The sequence below is a fragment of the Oncorhynchus clarkii genome, chromosome 6, assembly GCF_045791955.1.
Source record: "Oncorhynchus clarkii lewisi isolate Uvic-CL-2024 chromosome 6, UVic_Ocla_1.0, whole genome shotgun sequence".
Lineage (NCBI taxonomy): Eukaryota > Metazoa > Chordata > Actinopteri > Salmoniformes > Salmonidae > Oncorhynchus > Oncorhynchus clarkii.
The window spans coordinates 61,645,891-61,671,604 of record NC_092152.1 but is presented as its reverse complement, the minus strand read 5'-3'; the positions used below and the strand labels follow the sequence as shown (position 1 = coordinate 61,671,604).

General features: G+C 45.9%; 1 protein-coding gene across 3 annotated transcripts in view; it reads right to left on the bottom strand.

The window, feature by feature from the left end:
- The window catches only part of LOC139411378 (ankyrin repeat domain-containing protein 11-like), a 156,883-nt gene that overhangs the window by 17,080 nt on the left and 114,089 nt on the right, over positions 1–25,714 (bottom strand). For all 3 annotated transcript variants that reach the window (XM_071157661.1, XM_071157659.1, XM_071157660.1), the window contains 2 exons: positions 7,042–7,187; positions 2,656–2,788 (listed from right to left, as the gene is read on the bottom strand). In XM_071157661.1, the coding sequence (XP_071013762.1) occupies positions 2,656–2,788; positions 7,042–7,128 (220 nt within the window). In that variant the 5' untranslated portion in view covers positions 7,129–7,187. The remainder of the gene's footprint in view (positions 1–2,655; positions 2,789–7,041; positions 7,188–25,714) is intronic.

Sequence of the window (25,714 nt, the reverse complement as noted above, 5' to 3'; positions counted from 1 at the left end):
AACTATGGTAAGTTGTGTTACAGATCCTATGCAAAAATAGAGCATAGCCTCAGTCTGAACTCACCATCAGCACACTAGCGCGAGGAGCTGGAAGCACAGGGAGTGTATTCTCCCAGCAGCCCGCAACACAGTGAAAACAATAGACCTGCAGTTCCTTCTCTGAGTAGGAGAGGAGCCACGCTGGACTGACGGCAATAACCTCAAGGCAGATTGAGAGAAAATGACTATGACGTCATTAAAGAGGTTTCTGTTTCATCATTCGCGCTCTGTGTTGTTTTTTTCCCACTCAGGGTGAGGAGGGTGGAGCAATGTGAAGGCTCTCTCTCCTGCAGAGGGTCATACGAAGCCCAGTCCACTAGGAGAGGACTGTACGGCCTGCACTTCTCAAAGTTCACTACTGGAATCATTGTGGCTTTTCTGCAGGCACAAGGGAGCAAGCCAAGGGGCACACAAACCCTCCATACACGGGCCTACTGGGCCACAGTCTAGACTCTATCCCCACAATGTAGGGCCGTAGAAGGAGAGTTCACCATATCAAGGGGAGATACAGTATCCCCAGAAAGACACCATCAACGTCAGAGGGAGGGGATAGGGCCGGCTGTAAAGTACTTAACAAATTCCATAGGGTAGAGACAATAACACAGCATGAAAGGAACTAGCTATCAAGGCCAAGACAACAGAAGAGGGGAAGTGTGTGTGTGTGAAACCACACACACACACACACACACACACACACACACACACACACTACAGTGTGTATGGGTTAAATAAGGCGGCATGGAGACAAAACTAACACAATGAAGGATGAACCATTTAAATGAATGTTTCCATTGTACAGCCAGGTTTAAGACATGTGGATGGAAAAGACACTGATAAGGATAACAGGCAGGGAACACGAAGACAAACGCAACCCGAAAGTGTATAAATTACAGTCTAGTTAATGTGAGAGACATCCAGCCTTGCTGTTGAGGCAGAGACTCCACCCTAACATTAGCATGACAATAGACAATCAGGGCACTGTCCTAGACAGGGGGAGGGGAGAAACAGAGGTGGGAGGCAACCTTTCTCTGCCAACAGCCTGCGAAAAGGTTACAGGGCCACTACCACCAGCATACACACAAATACAAAACAAAGCCACTATAGCTGTGACTAAACAGTGATGACAAGGGAAAGTTACTACACTCCTGATTTGGTCATTCAAGCTGCACTGAGAACACAAGTTCTATATTCAATATCTCTTCAAAACAGAGAAATACAATTTTCAAACGTTTCCTGCAAAAAGCCAACACACGTCAACAAAACAAAAAAGAGAGAAATGTACACAATGGGTTGGACTCCATATTACCCAAAGAAATAACAGCGGAAGTTCACAGCAGCATTTCAAACCAACCCAATAGCCCAGCACACAGATGTGGATTCCATTAGAGTACATGTTATTACAGACCATCAACAAATCATTTCAAGATCCTCAAAGCTCAAGCCAAACAAGCTGGAACAGTAGTTCCCCCTTTCGCTCTTATTAAAGAATAACACAAGTGAGTGTCAAACCTTTCCAGGCCCTCGTGATTGACAAATCCTCACTTAATTGGCCCATGTTCCGTGTGGCCTTTTTTCTCTTTTTCCCAATGATGGACAGTTGAACCAAGTTAAACCATGGCACACAGCCGCCTTCTTTGAGGTTATAAAGAAACACTGCCTGCAGGAGCTCCTCCATCACACCTCTCAGCCCAGCACCTCTTCAACCACAGGAGGCTGAAGAAATTTAGCTTGGCCCATAAGACCGTCACAAACGTTTACAGAAGCACCATTGAGAGCATCCTGTCGGGCTGTATCACCGCCTGGTACGGCAACTGTACTGTCCACAACCGCAGGGCCCTCCAGAGGGTGGTGTGGTCAGCCAAATGCATCACCGGGGGCACACCGCCTGCCTTCCAGGATACCTACAGCAACCGGTGTCACAGGAAGGCCAAGAAACTCATCAAGGACCTCAGTCATCCGAGCCACGGCCTGTTCACCCCGCTACCATCTAGAAGGCGAGGTCAGTAAAGGTGCATCAAAGCTGAGACCGAGAGACTGAAAACTGCTTCTATTTCAAGGTCATCAGGCTGTTAAATATTTACCCCTGGCCTGAACTTAAGTCACTTTCACGAGATGGCTACCACCCGGTTACACTACCATGCACCTTAGAGGCTTTTGCCCTATGTACATAGAGTCATGGAACACTGGTCACTTTAAGTAATGTTTACATACCGTTTTACCAAGTTCCTATGTATATACTGTATTCTAGTCAAGGCGTATCCGATTTAACTATTGCTGTACATATACTATTCTTCAGATATACTACATATTAGTATATACAACTATTACGACTATACATCCCATTCCACCTACATTTATACTCTGGACTCCGACATCGCTCGTCCTAATATTTCTTAATTCCATTCTTTTGCTTTTTAGATATGTGTATTATTAGATATTATTTAACTGTTGGAGCTATGAACGCAAGTATTTTACTACACCCCGAGTAACAGCTGCTAAATATGTGTATGCAACCAATAAAATGTCATATCATTTCATTCTTCCAGCATGCAAAACTACACTTCGTGGCTGCAAGGCTGAGGAAGTGATGTCACGTCACATCCCCTCCAGTCTTACCTGAGTCAGAATCTTTCTGGTCTCCATTGGCTCCAACAGTGAAGGGAAGCTTCCTCTTGGATGCCTTCTCTTTCATCTCTTTGACGCCATCGCTGCGGTCCAATTTAGGAGTCTTGTTTGACAATATTTTATCCTGGCAAATAAGAAAGAAAACATGAACACCATATTGCACAGCTAAACTCAGCAAAAAAAGAAACGTCCTATTACTGTGTTTATTTTCAGCAACTTAACATGTGTAAATATTTGTATGAACATAAGATTCAAAAACAGACATAAACTGAACAAGTTCCACAAACATGTGACTAACTGAAATGGAATAATGTGTCCCTGAACAAAGGGGGGTCAAAATCAAAATAACAGTCAGATACACCAGTCAGTATCTGGTGTGGCCACCAGCTGCATTAAGTACTGCAGTGCAGCTCCTCCTCATGGACTGCACCAGATTTGCCAGTTCTTGCTGTGAGATGTTACCCCACTCTTCCACCAAGGCACCTGCAAGTTTCTCCCATTCCTCCCGGGAATAGACCTAGCCATCACCCTCCGATTCAAGGCTCAATGGGATTGAGATCCGGGCTCTTCACTGGCCATGACAGAACACTGACATTCCTGTCTTGCAGGAAATCACGCACAGAATGAGCAATATGGCTGGTGGCATTGTCATGCTGGAGGGTCATGTCAGGATGAGCCTGCAGGAAGGGTACCACATGAGGGAGGAGGATGTCTTCCCTGTAACACACAGCGTTGAGATTGCCTGCAATGACAAGCTCAGTCCGATGATGCTGTGACACACTGCCCCAGACCATGACGGACCCTTCACCTCGATCCCTCTCCAGAGTACAGGCCTCGGTGTAGTGCTCATTCCTTCGATGATAAACGTGAATCCGACCATCCCCCCTGGTGAGACAAAACCGCAACGTCAGTGAAGAGCACTTTTTGCCAGTCCCACCTGGTCCAGCGACGGTGGGTTTGTGCCTGTAGGCGACGTTATTGCCGGTGATGTCTGGTGAGGACCTGCCTTACAACAGGCCTACAAGCCCTCAGTCCAGCCTCTCTCAGCCTATTGCGGACAGTCTGATCACTGATGGAGGAATTGTGCGTTCCTGGTGTAACCCGGACAGTTGTTGTTGCCACCCTGTACCTGTCCCGCAGGTGTGATTTTCAGATGTACCGATCCTATGCAGGTGTTGCTACATATGGTCTGCCACTGCAAGGACGATCAGCTGTCCGTCCTGTCTCCCTGTAGCGCCGTCTTAGGCGTCTCACAGTATGGACATTGAAATGTATTGCCCTGGCCACATCTGCAGTCCTCATGCCTCAGGCACGTTCACACAGATGAGCAGCGACCTTGGGCATCTTTCTTTTGGTGGTTTTCAGAGTTCGTAGAAAGGCCTCTTTAGTGTCCTAAGTTTTCATAACTGTGACCTTAATTGCCTACTGTTTGAGTCTTAACAACCGTTCCAAAGGTGCATGTTCATGAATTATTTATGGTTCATTGAACAAGAATGGGAAACAGTGTTTAAACCCTACAATGAAGATCTATGAAGTTATTTGGAATTTTACGAATTCTTTTTGAAAGACAAGGTCCTGAAAAAGAACTTTTAAAAAAAGTGTTTTTTTAAATTGACCCTTTATTTAACTAGGCAAGTCAGTTAAAACAAATTCTTATTTACAATGACGGCCTAGGAACAGTGGCCTTGTTCAGGGGCAGAACGACAGGTTTTTACATTCTCAGCTCGGGGATTCGATCTAGCAACCTTTCAGTTACCGGACCAATGCTCTAACCACTAATGCTCTAACCACCATTTGTAGACCTTCCCTAATGTTGTAGACTTCCCTTAGCACTGGGAGAAGACAGAGCCTAGACAGACAGAGACACAGGGACACAGCCCATCCAGGACAGGACACACTGGCAGAAGGACACAAAGAGAGACAGGCAGGTGGCAGCTGCGTATCCCAAAGCTTTACACTGCAGTGTGCTTCTGTCTGCCCCGAGACTTCCAGAGATTAGGGGATTTGCAGAGCGTGACTTTTCCATGGAATTTCGTCTCGGCGCTCCGGCAGCAGAGCAGCACTGACAGTCCCAGATCGGAAGAGAGAGCTGGAAGGAGAGGTAACACCGCAGGTGTCTGTGGTCCACGGCAACTGGATCCCATCAGAAGACCCCTTCCCTCCGTCAGCAAGCGGCCTGCTCTGTCACCAATGGCTCCCTTCGGCAGAAGTTCTGTTTATACAGCACAGCGCTGCCTCTCCCTCAAAAGACTGCTGTTAAAGGGCCATGTAGCACGTCTGCTCAGGCCTGTCTGCTCTGCTCTCACATTTAGCTCTAAGGAGAGCAAGGATTTCAGTGTACAGTGTTCCAAAGACAGGAAAATAGATCTCTCCTCTATGCAATATCCTGCTTGTATACTCAAATACCAGGCTAGTAAACTGCAACTTGGTGATTTAAGTTTGTAGTCAAAGTTAAAAGAACTCTGAACTCAGATTTGAATGATTGCTATAATTAAAAACATCGCAAACGATTATAAAACAAATAAAACCTTACGTAATGCCTGTTTTTCTAACCACTAGATTTACAGGAGGGCCAGAGCAGCTGAGTTGTTGGCCGGGTGCTGACTGTGGTAAGGAAGGCTCATTAAAGAGCTCTGTGTAGGTGGCTGTTTACCACAGAGCTGGGATGCAGGACCCGATCAGATAAAAAGGTGGCATGTAGCAGAACGCTCACTCTTTCTCAGGCTAGTTCCCACTGCTGCACACTGCACAGTGGCACGCTCTGCAGCCCACCCTGGCAAGTCCCAGCCCCCAGCCCTCATACAGTCATGAGGCTATGATGTCATCCTTACAGTACAGCGTAGACACACAGCAAGCTCTTCCTGCTGCTTCGAGCTGGGCTTAGCAGTAACTCTGTACACCAGCGAGAGGGAGGGAGGGAACGAGAGACAATATACATAGGTCTACATGTAGGAGGAATTTCCAAACAGAAAGTCAGTATACAGTATACAGACAGCTGACACAGGCACACAAAACAACATGTCAAGACAGACAGAGGCGTTAGCGCTAGGCAGAAAAAAAGAGCTGAATTAAGACAGCTGTGAGCCACTGCTTCAAGGCTGCCTTCATGAGAAACCGTGTTTACTGGTCTCCTAGCAATGCTCTCGCTCCTCCTCTCCCTCCCAGAGTCTGATGCAATTCTGTGCGGAAGGTTGTACATAGCCGACACGCGTGTAAACTGCACCTCCGGGTTCACTGCTGCCGAACCACGATTACCATGATGTCATCATTCTGCGTCGAAGCTCACCGTTGCCAGCATGAAAAGCCACACGTTCACAAAAACACAGGCTGGCTTTAGCTGCCATTTGAAGGGACAGCTCTCCCCACTACCTAGGGGAAAACACCACTGAAATGACAACCTAATCCCTAGTATCACAACCATGTGGAGAAACAATAACACAGGAAATGACACCTGTTATTACGTTACCATTACAACTCTGTTCACATCTAATTAACAGCTCTGTTCATTAGAATCCACTTCTGGGAAATGATTTCAGTGGTCTAACATAGAATCTAGGGTGAAAATCTCTAGGAACTATACTCTCTTGTTTTGTCTGAAAGAGTATTGAGAGTCTCAGTGTCAGGCTGACTGCAGCAGAATGCCCTGGCCTGCCTGCCCAGCAACTTAACGCTGCGTTTGATGCATGAGGATCTACATTTGCCACACAGTGCCAGCAGCCTCCACTTCTTTGGTCAAAAATAAAGAAGATTTGTTCATAGATAAAACCTGGACTACCTATTCAGATGAGCCATATATAGCTGGCTGGCTAACGCACATAACCTATGCTATATCATTAGTCATTAAGCTGATGCAACACTACATACAGCCATTTCCCTGGCTCTAGGCTACATCTAGAAAAACAGAAAGCACGTCCGTGTTTAAAGGGGAGGGTTGTGTGATATTATTCATAGCACATTCAATATAGTAGCAAGGAACGTTTTAGAGAGCGGGACATGTGTATAAATTGCAAGTGACACAATAATTCGTGTAGGTAAAAAAAATTAAAATAAAGTTTGACAAAAGTGCACTTTGCAAACTTGTATTTTAAGTGTTCTCAACAAGCTTTTTCTTCCACTGTAGAAATGTCACCATAGCCTAAATCCAAAATAGGACCTCAGTCATAAGAAATAATCCCCCCAAAAAGCAACAATGGGCTCTTAGCCAGTTGATTGCCAACTCCCATCAAGCTGCTTATTAAGTCCATAATGATTTGTACTGTGTAATGAGGACATGACCCCTCGATGCAGGACTCCGCAGCGGGAGTGGTAAGGGGCGTGTGTGTATATGTGTGTAGATTTGTGGTTTGTCAGTACGTGTGTGATGCGTGTGTTTCTTACCTTCTTCCCACCCTGCTTCTCCACCATGTCAGTGTTGAGTGGGAAGTCTTCCAGCTGGGGGGTTTTTGAACCCCCACCCTTGGGCATCGTTCAGCTATCGCCACGCCAAACCTCATTCACGCTTCCATCGCATCGTCATCGACCGTCTGCCAAAGGAGAGAGCGAGCGAGATAGAAAGGGAGATGGAAAGAGACACGTTAGCACCGGGCCACTCGCCTCCACAGAAAACACATTTCCGCCCGCCACACATTGATCCCATTAGCAGTACATCACGCTACCCAATATCAACAATTACACCTGCACTCTGGTTTCAAAAGGTGAGGAAGAGCACGGGATAATGCCCCTGTTCCAGACCCACTCTCCACCCTGGAAGAGTAGGGGGTTTCAATGCTCTGCCATATCCATAGGGCGAGAGAGATACTATAGTGGCCAATGCGGGTGAAAGACAGGCCTACGGAAGCAAGTCTAAGAAAGATTTTAATACAATCCTGAAAAGTAGCTAATCCCTTATTCACACAAAAGACATTCCTAAATGAAACCAATGTCTTGATGTCAAAAACAAGAGGAGAATTATTTAGGTTGGGCGAAATTGTGGAATGCCAGTAAAACATATATATATTTTTTTACTGTTGGACAGGAGGAAACAAACATCTCTGCTTTCATGACTCCCGGTAACAGCTGAGGAATGTCTTCAGGGATATGGCACGTCTGGACAACGGCCTGCTGCCCTACCCTGCCGAACATACATACTACACAGTGTTGGTATGCTAGCAGGGAGTGGTGTGCTAGCAGGAAGTGGTGTGCTAGTAGGGAGTGGTCTTCTAGTGTGCTGCAAGGAGTGGTGTGCTAGCAGGGAGTGGTGTGCTAGTGTGCTGCAGGGAGTGGTCTGCTAATGTGCTGCATGGAGTGGTGTGCTAGCAGGGAGTGGTGTGCTAGTGTGCTGCATGGAGTGGTGTGCTTGCAGGGAGTGGTGTGCTTGCAGGGAGTGGTGTGCTAGTGTGCTGCAGGGAGTGATGTGCTTGGAGGGAGTGGTGTGCAAGTGTGCTGCATGGAGTGGTGTGCTTGGAGGGAGTGGTGTGCTAGTGTGCTGCATGGAGTGGTGTGCTTGGAGGGAGTGATGTGCTTGCAGGGAGTAGTGTGCTAGTGTGCTGCATGGAGTGGTATGCTAGTATGCTGCAGGGAGTGATGTGCTTGCAGGGAGTGATGTGCTAGTATGCTGCAGGGAGTGATGTGCTTGCAGGGAGTGATGTGCTTGCAGGGAGTGGTGTGCTTGCAGGGAGTGGTGTGCTTGCAGGGAGTGGTGTGCTTGCAGGGAGTGGTGTGCTTGGAGGGAGTGGTGTGCTTGGAGGGAGTGGTGTGCTAGTGTGCTGCATGGAGGGGTGTGCTTGGAGGGAGTGGTGTGCTAGTGTGCTGCATGGAGTAGTGTGCTTGGAGGGAGTGATGTGCTTGGAGGGAGTGGTGTGCTAGTGTGCTGCATGGAGTAGTGTGCTTGGAGGGAGTGATGTGCTTGCAGGGAGTAGTGTGCTAGTGTGCTGCATGGAGTGGTATGCTAGTATGCTAGCAGGGAGTGGTGTGCTAGCAGGGAGTGGTGTGCTAGCAGGGAGTGGTGTGCTAGTGTGCTACAGGGAGTGATGTGCTTGCAGGGAGTGGTGTGCTAGTGTGCTGGAGGGAGTGGTGTGCTTGGAGGGAGTGATGTGCTAGTGTGCTGGAGGGAGTGGTGTGCTTGGAGGGAGTGGTGTGCTTGGAGGGAGTGGTGTGCTTGCAGGGAGTGGTGTGCTTGCAGGGAGTGGTGTGCTTGCAGGGAGTGGTGTGCTTGCAGGGAGTGGTGTGCTTGCAGGGAGTGATGTGCTTGCAGGGAGTGATGTGCTTGCAGGGAGTGATGTGCTTGCAGGGAGTGATGTGCTTGCAGGGAGTGATGTGCTTGCAGGGAGTGATGTGCTTGCAGGGAGTGATGTGCTTGGAGGGAGTGGTGTGCTAGTGTGCTGGAGGGAGTGGTGTGCTTGCAGGGAGTGGTGTGCTTGCAGGGAGTGATGTGCTTGCAGGGAGTGATGTGATTGCAGGGAGTGATGTGCTTGCAGGGAGTGGTGTGCTTGCAGGGAGTGGTGTGCTTGCAGGGAGTGGTGTGCTTGCAGGGAGTGGTGTGCTTGCAGGGAGTGGTGTGCTTGCAGGGAGTGGTGTGCTTGCAGGGAGTGGTGTGCTTGCAGGGAGTGGTGTGCTTGCAGGGAGTGGTGTGCTTGCAGGGAGTGGTGTGCTTGCAGGGAGTGGTGTGCTAGCAGGAAGTGGTGTGCTAGCAGGGAGTGGTGTGCTAGCAGGGAGTGGTGTGCTAGTGTGCTGCAGGGAGTGGTCTTCTAGTGTGCTGCAAGGAGTGGTGTGCTAGCAGGGAGTGGTGTGCTAGTGTGCTGCAGGGAGTGGTGTGCTTGGAGGGAGTGGTGTGCTAGTGTGCTGCAGGGAGTGGTCTGCTAGTGTGCTGCATGGAGTGGTGTGCTAGCAGGGAGTGGTGTGCTAGTGTGCTGCATGGAGTAGTGTGCTAGCAGGGAGTGGTGTGCTAGTGTGCTGCATGGAGTGGTGTGCTGGCAGGGAGTGGTGTGCTAGTGTGCTGGCAGGGAGTGGTATGCTAGTGTGCTGCAGGGAGTGGTATGCTAGTGTGCTGCAGGGAGTGGTGTGCTAGTGTGGGAGGACTTTCTGAACCCACTGCTAGGTGCTAGCATTAAACCCTTTTCACATACTCTGCAGTGAGCTAGTGAGGCCTTGCTAAACCATCTGCAGTGTTTTCATAGTAAAGGCCAACTCTGCAGTGAGCTAGTGATGCCTTACTAAACCATCTGCAGTGTTTTCATATTGAGGCCTATTCTGCTGTAAGCTTAGTATGGCCTCTCTTGCCCAGTTCCCTCCTGCTGAATCGCCATGCTACTAGATTAGCCCTATTCTCTTTAGTATCCACTGCCCTGTCTGCATGTGGAGAGGTTGCTTCCGAGCTCTTATGAATAAATTATATGTAAAGAGTTCCTCAATATTTTTCTCCTTCATAATGCATTTTTCACCAGAGTGTGTGCAGAGGGCTGAGCTGGAGCCTGCCCCTCCTCCCTCTCTCTCTCCACTACCCGGGAACGCTGCCTGGCACTCAGCTCTGCCCTGGAGCCTGCCCCTCCTCCCTCTCTCCACTACCCGGGAACGCTGCCTGGCACTCAGCTCTGCCCTGGAGCCTGCCCCTCCTCCCTCTCTCCACTACCCGGGAACGCTGCCTGGCACTCAGCTCTGCCCTGGAGCCTGCCCCTCCTCCCTCTCTCTCTCCACTACCCGGGAACGCTGCCTGGCACTCAGCTCTGCCCTGGAGCCTGCCCCTCCTCCCCCTCTCTCTCTCCACTACCCGGGAACGCTGCCTGGCACTCAGCTCTGCCCTGGAGCCTGCCCCTCCTCCTCTCTCTCTCTCCACTACCCAGGAACGCTGCCTGGCACTCAGCTCTGCCCTGGAGCCTGCTCTGCCCCCTGCCCCTCCTCCCTCTCTCCACTACCCGGGAACGCTGCCTGGCACTCAGCTCTGCCCTGGAGCCTGCCCCTCCTCCCTCTCTCCACTACCCAGGAACGCTGCCTGGCACTCAGCTCTGCCCTGGCGCCATGGTCCTCCCTCTGCAGCTCTCCTACTCAAAGACAGCTATTTATATCCCAGAGCCAGCGACACACACAGTCAGAGGAACACTGCTCCCCTCTCCTCCTGGCATAAGGAAAGCGACACGCAGCAAACCTCTGCCTCCACCCCTGTTCTCTGGCCCCGTCCCCCAAAGCCCCAAGCTCACATTAAGCAGCACAAAGTGGCAAAGGGGTCAACTACTAACAGAGATAAACAAAGATTCTATGATCCACACATAGTGTGCCGACCTAGTTTTAGCTATCTAGAACAATAAACTCCACACTATTTTAGGATAATCTAATCTACAACTCCAAACCTCCATTGTAAATTCACACATTGTGACTGAAACCAGCCTTTGATGTTAGTGGTGTGAAACAGTTTCATATTAAATTGATATTACAATTATTTTTCTAATAACTTAACCAAGTACAATTTCCCCTCCGCTATAACTGAGTGTGTATGTTGGTGCCTGTAATGCCCATGGGAGGGTCAATAAGAACCTATTAAGTTTTCCTATATGGTTTCCACTGTGTACCGTATCAGTGACTGGCTTAGTAGAACACTATTTATTGAAGCTTCTCTCCCCACTTTTTAAAAATCATGTAATAACTATATTATATAATACCACAGGCCTATATTATTATAGACAACATCAGTATTCAGATGCTGTGTTTCTTGACGTAATTGTGTTATCAGGTTGTCTTCAAGGATTCTGGGGTGGTTTTGGCACAGGGGCTAAGTAAGTGTGTTATTGAGTCCTCAGTCAGTTCCTCTAGGGGTTTTTGGCAGAGAGTATTCAATGCATTATCTGTGTGTTCTTGAGCTCTCATCTCTTAGTGGGGTGAGGAACACAGACGACACAGAACCGTAAGAGGAAACACAATAACATCCATTCCAAAACACAGGCCTCATTTCCTCCGCCTTCCACAGCATCTGCTATCAGTCTGTGTGTGCGTCACACAGAGGGGCCTCTCCCCACAAGCCAACAGCTCTAATTCATCACATATGAGTAAGACTATGCACTGTAAGGTACTGTAGAGAGGCCGAGGCCCTGGTCCAATGCTGGATCCTGCAGCATCCGCTTCCCGCTCTTTTACACTGAACACAACAAACCCTGGCTCTCTTCCTTCCAACCCCATAAATACACACCATGTGTGCAGTCTGTCCACACCCCCCAGGGGTCCCTTCCTGCCACTCTGTAAACAGGGTCTACCCTGGGGGCGGTCAGATTTTTTTCAAAGCTATTGATGCAATGTTGAACAGTTATCTTGCTTCAGCATTACCTACATGAGTAATGAAATGACCTCACTGATTGAGTTTCACTTTGACATTGTTTTGTCTGGGAGGCTAGGTAAATAAAGCCCACGTCATTCTCACAGCACTGCTTACAGTGGAAGAGCAGCTCACCAGGAGCCAAATTGCAAATGCTAAAGGCCTATTGGAGAGGAAGTTGATCTGCTATCAAGGAACAGCAACATTTCAATAAGTGTGGTAAGTGTAAATGTGGCATTTTCAGGCAAAGTGGCGTTCATTCCTTATTTTGCTTGCAATATCTTATTGGAAATGCATTATCCGTTCAATTTCAACAGCATAGACGCGATGCACATGGCAGCCATGTTAAAGGTCTACATAAACAGTCTTTGATTTGGGTTGTTTTGGTGACAGCCCTTCCAGGCACCAATGTCACCTGACAGCAGTGATTGGCCATGTAACTAGGAACCACGCACTTGAGGCATTAGACAAAGCAAAAAGCATCGGCTTGCTAGCTAGCTGACTATTCTCAACTATGATTGGTGCTTGGAGAGGGTGGGTGGGTTCACACACAGGTTAGAGATGTTACTCTTAGCCTGAATCAGACTATCCCAACAGAGGCAGGGTTCATCGCACTGACCCAGTAGACGAGTGAAGAATGTGGTCTTTTATGGGTTCCCAATGGGGACGTTTTTACTGAGACTGAACCCTGGTCAGCAGAGCTGGAGGTTAGACTCTAAAGTGCTTTCTCCTGCTTCAACACTCCATTGAGGGCCCACACCTTTTTCTCCTGCTTCAACACTCCATTGAGGGCCCTCACCTTTTTCAACACTCCATTGAGGGCCATCACCTTTTTCTCCTGCTTCAACACAACATTGACAGTCCTCCTCTATCTCCTGCTTCAACACAACATTGATATCTCCTGCTTCAACACAACATTGATAGTCCTCCTCTTTCTCCTGCTTCAACACAACATTGACAGTCCTCCTCTTTCTCCTGCTTCAACACAACATTGATAGTCCTCCTCTTTCTCCTGCTTCAACACAACATTGACAGTCCTCCTCTTTCTCCTGCTTCAACACTACATTGATAGTCCTCTTTAACACAACATTGACAGTCCTCCTCTTTCTCCTGCTTCAACACAACATTGACAGTCCTCCTCTTTCTCCTTCTTCAACACAACAGTTCTCTTTCTCCTGCTTCAACACTACATTGACAGTCCTCCTTTCTCCTGTTTCAACACTACACATCGACAGTCCTCCTTTCTCCTGCTTCAACACTACATAAACAATCCTCCTCTTTCTCCTGCTTCAACACTACATTGATAGTCCTCCTCTTTCTCCTGCTTCTACACTACACAGAGCCCTCACCTCTTTCTCCTGCTTCTACACTACACAGAGCCCTCACCTCTTTCTCCTGCTTCTACACTACACAGAGCCCTCACCTCTTTCTCCTGCTTCTACACTACACAGAGCCCTCACCTCTTTCTCCTGCTTCTACACTACACAGAGCCCTCACCACTTTCTCCTGCTTCTACACTACATAGAGCCCTCACCACTTTCTCCTGCTTCTACACTACACAGAGCCCTCACCATTTTGGACTTGGCTGCACCACTATGTAAAAAAATGTGGCTTGTCATTCTGTGGGAGAAATACATATTCCAAACTGACTCTGGGACAGTTGAAGGACGCTATATCCCCAAATCATAACACTTTACATAAAAAAAAAAAATTCAAAAAAGCAATAAGGCTGATGCAACAGATCAGAACATTTAACTTAAAAAGTTGATCAAATATTTCTTCACAATATAAGCGAAGCAAGGAGTACATGGCAGTTGACTATACGTGTGAACGTTCCAAAATGCAAATAGCAGTAAAACACCGCTCTAAAATGCATGTGAACAGTTTGTGACAGATGAAAATATCAATTTGAAACTTTGAAAGAGGGGAGATCTAAAGATCCAACAATGATCATGGGTTTCTAATATTGCTGGTGGACAATAAAATAAAGTTGATTTGAAAACCAATAGAACATGAGAAACGCTGGTTTCAATTAGGGGTGTGAACGTTTAAACATTAAAATTAAGTTGGGATCCTTAACGTTAAGAAAAATCCCTCTGGAAATTTTACTGGTCTATAAAGGAATGATGCTTCTGAAGCAGGACTAAAGTCCATCACTAGGCAACGAGAACGGTCAATCAAATAATCAAGCTGCTGCAATGCAGCCTGCTTGCCTGGTATCCAAGACAATTAGGAAAAATAAAACATCTAGCTACCATACCATAAAAAACTGCAGCATATCAATCAGCGATGCTTATTGTCTTAAAAAAAACAAACATTTTATGCCGGAGCAGAATTCTACTGTCGGAAAAAGGTACAGACCAGCATTTTTAAAAGTGAGCAATTGTCGCTATCGACATGTTACTGTAGCTGCGTTCTGTGTCTGTAAAAGTTTGCGGTAGAGATAACGTCATTGCCCGGGAACACATATGTAATAGGACCATTATAGTGCATTGTAAATTGACATGGAATGTAATTATTTTGTCATATACATATATATACACTGCTCAAAAAAATAAAGGGAACACTTAAACAACACAATGTCACTCCAAGTCAATCACACTTCTGTGAAATCAAACTGTCCACTTAGGAAGCAACACTGATTGACAATAAATGTCACATGCTGTTGTGCAAATGGCATAGACAACAGGTGGAAATTATAGGCAATTAGCAAGACACCCCCAATAAAGGAGTGGTTCTGCAGGTGGTGACCACAGACCACTTCTCAGTTCCTATGCCTCCTGGCTGATGTTTTGGTCACTTTTGAATGCTGGCGGTGCTTTCACTCTAGTGGTAGCACGAGACGGAGTCTACAACCCACACAAGTGGCTCAGGTAGTGGTTTGCTGTGTCTGTCAGCATAGTGTCCAGAGCATGGAGGCGCTACCAGGAGACAGGCCAGTACATCAGGAGACATGGAGGCCGTAGGAGGGCAACATCCCAGCAGCAGGACCGCTACCTCCGCCTTTGTGCAAGGAGGAGCAGGAGGAGCACTGCCAGAGCCCTGCAAAATTGCCGATTCAGTCTTCCCAGCCTGGTGCAGGTCTACAATGTTGTTTCTGGTGTCCTTTGACAGCTCTTTGGTCTTGGCCATAGTGGAGTTTGGAGTGTGACTGTTTGAGGTTGTGGACAGGTGTATTTTATACTGATAACAAGTTACAACAGGTGCCATTAATACAGGTAACGAGTGGAGGACAGAGGAGCCTCTTAACCTCTTGGATCTCTAGGGGCGCTATTTCATTTTTGGATAAAAAAACGTTCCCGTTTTAAGCTCAATATTTTGTCACGAAAAGATGCTCGACTATGCATATTATTGATCATTTTGGAAAGAAAACACTCTGAAGTTTCAGAATCTGCAAAGATATTGTCTGTAAGTGCCCAAGAACTCATTCTACAGGCGAAACCAAGATGATACGTCAACCAGGAAATGAGCAGAATCTCTGAAGCTCTGTTTTCCATTGTCTCCTTATATGGCTGTGATTGCGCAAGGAATGAGCCTACACTTTCTGTCATTTCCCCAAGGTGTTTGCAGCATTGTGACGTATTTGTAGGCATATCATTGGAAGATTGACCATAAGAGACTACATTTTCCAAGTGTCCGCCAGGTGTCCCTGCGTCGAAATTGGAGTGCAAAGCCAGGTGCAATTATTTTTCCATTTGAGAGCAAGGAGAAACCAGGCTTCCACGAAGGATATATCATCGAAGAGATATGTGGAAAAACACCTTGAGGATTGATTCTAAACCACGTTTGCCATGTTTCAGTCGATATTATGGAGTTAATTTGGAAAAAAGTTCGCGTTTTGAGGGCTGAATTTTTTTTTTTTTTTATTTTTTTATTTTTTGGTAGCCAAATGTGATGTACAAAACGGAGCTATTTCTAATATACAAAGAATCTTTTTGGAAAAACTGAGCATCTGCTATCTAACTGAGAGTCTCCTCATTGAAAACATCAGAAGTTCTTCAAAGGTAAGTTATTTTATTTGAAGGCTTTACTTGTTTTTGTGATAGTTGCCTGCTAAATGCTAACGCTAATGCTAACGCTAAATGCTACGCTAGCTAGCTACTGTTACACAAATGATTGTTTTCCTATGGTTGAAAAGCATATTTTGAAAATCTGAGATGACAGTGTTGTTAACAAAAGGCTAAGCTTGAGAGATAGCATATTTATTTCATTTCATTTGCGATTTTCATGAATAGTTAAGGTTGCGTTATGGTAATGAGCTTAGGTCTATAAATAGAATCCCGGATCCGGGTTTGGTCGTCGCAACAGGTTAAAGAAGAAGTTACAGATATGTGAGAGCCAGAAATCTTGCTTGTTTGTAGGTGACCAAATACTTATTTTCCACAATAATTTGCAAATAAATTCATAAAAAATCCTACAATGTGATTTTCTGGATTTCTTTTTCTCATTTTGTCTGTCATAGTTGAAGTGTACCTTTGATGAAAATTACAGGCCTCTCATCTTTTTAAGTGGGAGAACTTGCACAATTGGTGGCTGACTAAATACTTTTTTGCCCCACTGTTTATATGTAATTAAAAGTCTGGCTACATTTTCTGGTGCCTCCCTCATGTCAGCATCAGTGTCACCTACACATTGACATGTAGGCAAATTATGTACATTTGCACATACTTACGTTTTTTTCTTAAAACAGAATAGTGTTTTTTTTTGGTCTTCAAATCAATTTAATTGGCTATTTTGTGATTTGGACACCAAAACACATGAAGACATTATTTTACTGTAATAGAGGAGAACTTAACATTTGTAACAATACCCTTTTTACATCTGGACTCCCAAAATTAAGAACAGAGCAGACCCTACTAACATGAATGCTTAGTTTGTCACGCGGTGCCGCCAGCAGCATTTTGACCATAGACTTGTGATAGCTGTCTAGTCTGTGTTTGATAAATGTGCAATGAGAATAATAAAAAATAAAAAAATTATATAAGGAATTGGGAAGTCATTCTGAGAAATAATCTTCTTATGCAGGTAGGCCACTTGATTTCAACGTTTTAAACAACGTGAACAGGCTGTTGTTCAAACAGTTTCAGACAGGCAGGAGGATGTACCGTTCTACAGTATTAGCAAGCAAATAGAGCCACGTTGGCTAGATTTTTAAATATAAAGATTAGCTGTCTATATACGAGCGGGTGAGCATGTGCTTGAGAGATTGTGTTCATTTTCTATCATGCCTGCTACCAGAAGTTGTGCATTATGCATTGGTCTGGTAAAAAAAAATGTAATAACATAAAAGGGGGAATTTTAATAGACAGACTTGAAAGCCAGATCAGTGATTATAGCAAAAAGCAGGTTATACTATTGTGATAAAATAATTAGTGGGTCTTATGGTTGAAGGCTTATATTTAGCCGAGGTATAATTTGACAAAGCCCTGAATTCATTAGATTATTACCGACTGTTTGAAATGCAGTGTATTTACCTTTAAATTGTACAACAAAGCTTATTTTGAGAAAACAAAATTAAAAATTAAAAAACATTTAAGCCATCATCCCAGCCCTACCCCTAACATCACAACAGTCCAGGCCTTCTGACACACTGAATTACTCTGGCCTGGCCCTCATGGTCCCAGTTCTGTTGACCATTAAAAAATGAAATTACTAGTATAATTCTAGGAAAACTGCTGTGGAAAATAGTATATAGTGCACTGTGTTTGCTATTTTATTTGTTATAATTTTAGGCTCTAGATTGCAGGAAATGGTGTTTCAAGTGTTAAAGGATGTAAAAAATCTCTGAGTCAAAACAGGGACACAGCACCCCTCCTGGCCTCACCTCAATAATCCGTACCACCTTGTTAAAAAAAACCTTGGGGAGAACCCTGGTCTGGAATACTACGGTCAAAATATTCCATGTTAATTACATAGCCATGATACTAACAGATGATTATGTTGCTGCACAAAAACCTAATGTCATTCTGAGACAGCACTGTGTGTTGTTCCCAGGTATCTTCCAATAGGATCCACAGGGTCCTATTGTGAAGGCCTCTGTCCCCCTCACTGTCCACTGACATGGTAGGACCCATGAGGAGAACACACACCGCTAATAATCTCCAGTCTCCACTCGTAAGCATCTGCATCTGGTTTACAAACATATTTACTGGACACGCTGCTTATGAACATGAAACAGTCGGGATACACAACTACCGTAATTCCATTGGGATGATAAAACAAACAAGCCCCTAAAATTATAGCAAGCCTTAGTAAACAGACAGTCCTCTGGGAGCTTGTGTGCAGCGGTGGGGTTGAGTTCACTTTTTCCACTGCGTGGGCTGAGCCTCTCTATACGTTTAACAGTATCACATGACCAGCTAGCACGGATATACACACAGAGAATGAGAGAGAACATATCTACTCCTCCGCCATGAGCTGCAGGGACTATAGGTCCACACAGCAAAGTAAAGTTTCAATGAAAATCACAGAAGCGGGCTGAGGAAGCAATATTTTCTAATTGAAAGCAGTTCAGCCAAGCCTCTTATATAACTGGATAATAGCTCCCATCCAAATGTTGTGAATGAGATATATAGAGATATAGATACACATACATACCACACACTGAACAAAATATAAAACACAACATGCAACTATTTCAAAGATTTTACTGAGTTACTGTTCATAAGGAAATCAGTCAATCAAAAATAAATAAATTAGGCCCTAATCTATGGATTTCACATAACTGGGAATACATCGGTTGGTTACAGATACCTTAAAAATAAATATGAGCGTGGATCAGAAAACTAGTCAGTATCTGGTGTGACCACCATTTACCTCATGCAGCACATCTCTGTCGCATAGAGTTGATCAGGCATGTGGAATGTTGTCCCACTCCTCTTTATGGCTATGCGAAGTTACTGGATATTGGTGGGAACTGGAACACGATGTCATACACGTCGATGCAGAGCATCCCAAACCTGCTCAATGGGTGACATGTCTGGTGAGTATGCAGGCCATGGAAGAACTGGGACATTTTCAGCTTCCAGGAATTGTGGACAGATCCTTGCGACATGGGGCAGAGTATTAACATGCTGAAACATGAGGTGATGGCGGCAGATGAATGGCATGAAAATGGGCCTCAGGATCTCATCACGGTATCTCTGCGCATTCAAATTGCCATCGATAAAATGCAACTGTGTTTGTTGTCCATAGCTTACACGTGCCCATATCACAACCGCACCATGAACATGGGGCACTCTGTTCACAACGTTGACATCAGAAAACCGCTCACCCACACAACGCCATACACGTGGTCTGCTATTGCCAAATTCTCTAAAATTACGTTGGAGGCAGCTTATGGTAGGGAAATGAACTTCTCTTGCAAAAGCTCTGGTGGACATTACTGCAGTCAGCATGCCAATTGCACGCTCCCTCAACACTTGACACATCTGTGGCATTGGGTTGTGTGACAAAACTGCCCATTTTAGAGTGGCCTTACTGTCCCCAACACAAGGTGCACCTGTGTAATGATCATGCAGTTTAATCAGCTACATGATATGCCACACCTGTCAGGTGGATGGATTATCTTGGCAAAGGAGAAATGTACACTAACAGGGATGTAAACACATTTGTGCACAACATTTGAGAGAAATACGCTTTTCGTGCCTATGTGCAATTTCTGGGATCTTTTATTGCAGCTCATGAAACATGGGGACACTTGACATGTTGCGTTTATATTTTTGTTCAGTGTATATTCATGTCGTAGTTTCCAGTCAACTCCATTTCACTGAAAAGTTACTTCAACAAGTGAATGCTAGCGATGGCTAGCTATTCTACCAGTTTGTCTTAATGAGTGTTATCATGCTAACAGCACACCCTGCACACGAAAATACACAAACATTCCCAGCTAATGATAAAACAGTCATGGTATTTCATTTAAGAGAATTAACAAGATTTAACAAGGCAACCTTGGGGTTAATTTAAAAATTGGCACCAATGGCAGATTGAGGGATTTTTTACATCCGTACCCCAGTACGACCCACGTGCCCGCAGCGAAACGTCACGCCGTGAGGAACTATTAATGAGACAAAAAGATTCAGCGGAGCGTCCTGGTACCCAAACATCAAGCCACCAGTGATTTGGAGGAGGACCACATCAGCATTCTGAGTGTGGCAAACCCTGTAGGGACAGGGGCAGAGAACCCCAAGGAGAAGACAGGGAGGAGGGGGGAAGTCTGTGGGTCTGCCAGACTGGATAATAGCTCAGTGAGGCGCACACACAAACAAACACAGAGACAACACGCGCACACAGGATGGAAATAGAGTGAAATAAATGCTTTGATACGGTTTGGATGACGTCACTCCTTCTGGCACGCGATACCATGTGACTGAGTAAGAAAAAACTAAAAAACTAAAAACTATTGTAGGCATCAGAGAAATGGGAAAGGTGGTAGAAATAAGCAATCTCTGTTTCAGCCCGAGGAGGTGGAGAGGTGGTGGAGAGGAGGAGGAGAGGAGGTGGAGAGGAGGAGGAGAAGAGGTGGAGAGGAGGTGGAGAGGAGGTGGAGAGGAGGTGGAGAGGAGGTGGAGATGTTACAGCCAGGACTCTGCGTCATACCCCCTCTGCGTCATATCTCTTCTCTCTCTCCACTTCATGTCTCCCTCCATCGAGCCACTCCCTCTGCGGTCAGACAGAGGCCAACGCTTCACCTCACTGCGGGATGTCGTTGTTCTTCCACACACACACGCACGCACACACATGCAGCGCCAATGAGGGGTATTCTGAAAGCCCCTGCTGCTACTGAGAAGATGAAAAGCAGATCGGTAGCCCCCCCCGCTCCTAACTCGGGCCTGTCATCAGGTCCACACCACTGCATTTTCCACGACAGCAGATGCTCTCATTCTAAAAATGTATAAAGCTAAACTGCCACAGACCCAGCAGCTGCACATAGTCATTCGAGTGTATTTTGGGAGACTTGCCATATTATTCTCTCCATGCCTCTCTGCTAGATACGGAAACAACTGCACAGTCTCCCAGCATTCAATTTCTAGTGCTGTAATGTCTGTTATGGTTATAGTGTATGATCAATCACCAGCCTACACTGTCCGTCATTCATCGCTGTCATAATCATGGTTTCCTAGATCACAGGAGTTATTGAGAGCTACCTAATGAGGGGAGAGCAGGAGCAGTGAGGCCCTTACTGCTGTGTGTACCATCCCGGCGGCTGTGCAGTCTATTTACATTTCATATAGGAGAAGGGCGCAGCAGCTAGCCCTGTTTAGTGTGCAAATAGAGCCAGTCTGGCCCACTCCAGTACCCGGGCAACCAGGACCCAGATTGGCGGTGCAGCCCCTGACCCGCACAAATTCATTTCATTAGAGGCCTTTGTAGGGAGGGGGAAAGACAAACAAGCCGAGTAGGGATGCATTAAGATGAACGGAGTGGCCTGGGGGGTGGAGATGAGATGGAGGGGGCTCTGTCTCATCTCTCTCACCTGAGAGACCATAGGCCAGACAGACAGGACAAGAATTCCATCCAGACTGGACAGTGCCAACTGTCCACCCAGCAGTCTCTGGTCTGAGAGCAGGGGGCTGGAGAGGCTGGAATCCAATAACTTCATCTGATACTCGGAGCACGACGGCGTTCCCCTACACCTCTCTCTCTCCACTGTGGAGAGAGCACTCTGGCCAATACAGCTCTGTGCTGCTGCTTGAATGAGTCTCTCTGGTAAATCATCTCGTCTTTCTCGGCCAGTGACCTCAGTGAAGTGAGGTTGTGCCATATATTCTGCCATGCATCAGGGAAAGCTAGAGAGACTGGGGAAAAAAACCTGTATATTTTCTACCCTCATATCATAAGGCTTCATCTCTTTGTTGCTGACTCACTCATCTTAGTGCTCCTCCCCCTCCACGCATCCTTCCTTCCCTCATCCTCCTTTCTCTTCTCCCATCCAAAGCTCAGCATCTGATCCTACCATCTCCTGGACAAACAGAAATGAGAGAAAGGCAGAGCGCCTGACATAGCCACAATAATAATAATACACACTGGGCTTGTTGCCTAGCAACGCGGGGACAGGGCACATGTACCGAACGAGCTGACAGAAAGAGAGAGCGTGTGAGAGGGGGTGAGGGATGGAGAGAAAGCCAACAGCACTGGAGTAATCATGGTAATGTATGCCTCTGCATACTAAGCCTAGCCAGCGATGAGGATCCATTTCTGCCCTTCACCTTCTGAAAGAGTAAGACTATTTTCCCTGTGCAGTATCTCCACCCTAGTCTAACAGAGATGGGGATATTCCACATTAAACACCATGTATACACAGACATCCACAGAGACACGTCCGGGGCTCGAGAGATGCTCGAGGTGTCGCAGTCGTCATGCTGAAAACATCAATGGAGAGCAGTAAGGAGACTGTGTAGTTTTCCCGAGCAACCAATGCTAGCCAAGAAGCTACCTAGTTTGTTTTGATTCAATGAAGAGATAGCTGGCTAATTATTATTGAGTAGCTTGTATCTAGGAGCAGGCATGGTACGGTTAGCAGCTATACTGCACACTGAAATGTCAACCATCCTGTTATCGACACACAGGGTACTGGGATTGGTGGCAATTGCACACCCTTATTTACCTCGATTGATTCCTTTTAAATAAAGTGAACAGATTTAGAGGCACTTCAGCTAATTAAGGACTGCCAGTGATGAGGGGATGCCCCTGATCCGAAGGAGGGGAACTAGGGTAGTAGAACAGGGATTGGGTGGAGAGAGACGGATTTAAGGAACAACTACAGTATGGCGAGGGAGGGCAACAGACGTTACTCTAAAAGTCACACTGTCTCTACATAAGCCGGGTAGATTTCACCCTCTAACGTACACTAACATAAAACATTGAGGCTAGGCTGGAGCTTTAAATCATGAATTCGGGGGGGGGGGGGGGGGGGGGGACGTGCACGCCGAATCCCAAACAAACAAACAAATTCGGAAAATGGGCCAGTCGACTACTCTGCCCAAGCATTATGCATACACACACAACTTAAAACCATGCACACAAAGCACCCAGCTAGCTTCAAACCTGCAGCCCAGCAGGCCATCTCCATAATGAATAGTAAATCTGCTTTTCTCTACGATAGCTATGGCATCACTAGTAGGGTGCTCTGAATGGTTATTGGATTTCCACCTAGCACTGCACACGCATTGGCCATATAAAAAAGGCCATTTCATAATGCATATTCATATAGATCAATGGAGCGTGTAACAGGGAGTCCATCAAATCAGAAGTGCATTAACGTTGGGCCTATCAGCAGCGAGGAGGCCGGTGCTATTGCCATGGCAGCGAGCTAGATAAAGCCATACTTAACGAGGATCCCAGCAAAACAAAGCCTAGCTCACTGCTACAACGGCACTGCTGTAGTATTTACTTACGTCCATGGGACCTGTTAAGTGTCATTACAGTAACTCACTTGGGGCCATCATCCCACCCAAGTGCATTTGCACCAAACCTGCACCTCAAAGATCTAGAAATTAACATCAGGGGATCCCAACGATGAGAAACAAGACTGGGCCATCTCGCTCTACTTCCTCTGAATGTAGAAGGCAGCTGGGGGTAACCGCAGTAGTTCCTCAGAACTCAACGGCCGATCTGGGAGGGCCACGATGGGATTAGCTTTGAGCAGCTTCTCACAAGCTCCTTCACACGCATGTAGGCTAATACACACAGTAACAAGCCTCCGCACCTCACTCAACCCCTTCCACCCACCTCACTCAACACTCCCCCACCGACGCACTCCACAACTAATGAGCTGAAGCCTGAAACTCACAGCCCTGAGAGGGGGAGGGCCTGAAGACCTGCCGTGCCTCAGTGGAGGAGGAGAGCATACACACATACGTGAACAATGTAGGCTTACGTGTGTGTACGTAGATCAAACATGCGCCTATGGGGGGCAAAGAGCAGCACGTCATTGAATGTTTAGGCCAGGTTGCAGAACGTAGAGCAGTCAGAAACCAAGCACTGTTCTGTTTATAAATTGCTCAGCTGAAACACTGCCCTTTACAATGCGCTGTGACCGGCGCCAGGGACAAAACAACTAAACTCACGTTGGCAACACAAAAACACACCCACATTCACAAAGCTAGGATAAATAAACAACCTGTTAGTGCGTGACACATCCACATCTGTGGAGGGAGCTGTGTGTTGTTCTCCAAGCCAAATCTTGTCAGGATGAGACTGCAGCCAAAGAAAAGCGGGGGGACGGCAGAACGAACCCATCAAACACACCACTTACGACCTCACACTGGACATGAGGTGCATCTTTCAATTCCCTACTCCTGAACTGAAATGAACACACGCTATGGGAGACTGACACATTTCCGCCTTTGAAATTATATTACCATCTCGAATCAAAATGCTAGCGTTAAATTCTTATGGCTGCAGGGGCAGTATTGAGTAGCTTGGATGAAAGGTGCCCAGAGGTGCCCAGAGTAAACGGCCTGCTCCTCAGTCCCAGTTGCCAATATATGCATATTATTATTAGTATTGGATAGAAACCACTCTGAAGTTTCTAAAACTGTTTGAATGATGTCTGCGAGTATAACATAACTCATATGGCAGGCAAAAACCTGAGAAGAAATCCAAACAGGAAGTGGGAAATCTGAGGTTGGTCGATTTTCAACCCAGCCCCTATTGAATACACAGTGGGATATTGGTTATGTTGCACTTCCTAAGGCTTCCACTAGATGTCAACCGTCTTTAGAAACTTGAATGAGGCTTCTACTGTGATGTGGAGCCGGATGGGAGCTGTTTGAGTCAGTGGTCTGGCAGAGAGGCAGGTCCTGGTCATGCGCATTTCACATGATAGCGACCTACGTTCCATGGCTTTTCTACAGACAATGGAATTTTCCAGTTGGAGCGTTATTGAAGATTTATGATAAAAACATCCTAAATATTGATTCTATACTTAGTTTGAAGTGTTTCTACGACCTGTAATAACTTTTTGAAGTTTTCGTCCGATGTTCGGCTGGACCTGCACGAGCATTTGGATTTGTGTACTAATCGCCCTAACAAAAGTAGCTACTTAGATAATGTTCAATATTTATGTCTAACTAAATCAAACATTTAATGTGGAACTGGGATTCCTGGGAGTGCATTCTGATGAAGATCACCAAAGGTAAGGGAATATTTATAATGTTATTTCTGATTTCTCCAACATGGCGGATATTTTTATTTATTTTCTTAGGGCCGTTCTCAGATTATTGCATGGTTTGCTTTTTCCGTAAAGTTTTTTTGAAATATGACACAGCGGTTGCATTAAGGATATCTATATCTATATTTCCATGTCTAACAATTGTATTTTCATCGACATTTATAATGAGTATTTCTGTAAAATGATGTGGCTCTCTGCAATATCACCGGATGTTTTAGAACTACTGAACGTAAAGCGCCAATGTAAACTCCGCTTTTTTGATATAAATATGAACTTTATCAAACAAAACATACATGTAACATGAAGTCCTATGAGTGTCATCTGATGAAGATCATCAAAGGTTAGTGATTCATTTGATCTCTATTTGTGTTTTTTGTGACTGCTCTCTTTGGCTGGTGTTTTTCTGTGAGTTGGTGGTGACCTAAATCATTTGTGGTGCTTTCGCTGTAAAGCCTATTTGAAATCGGACACTGTGGTGGGATTAACAACAAGATTACCTTAAACGGTATAAGATACATGTATGTTTAAGGAATTTTAATTATGAGATTTCTGTTTTGAATTTGGCGCCCTGCACTTTCACTGGCTGTTGTCATATTGAT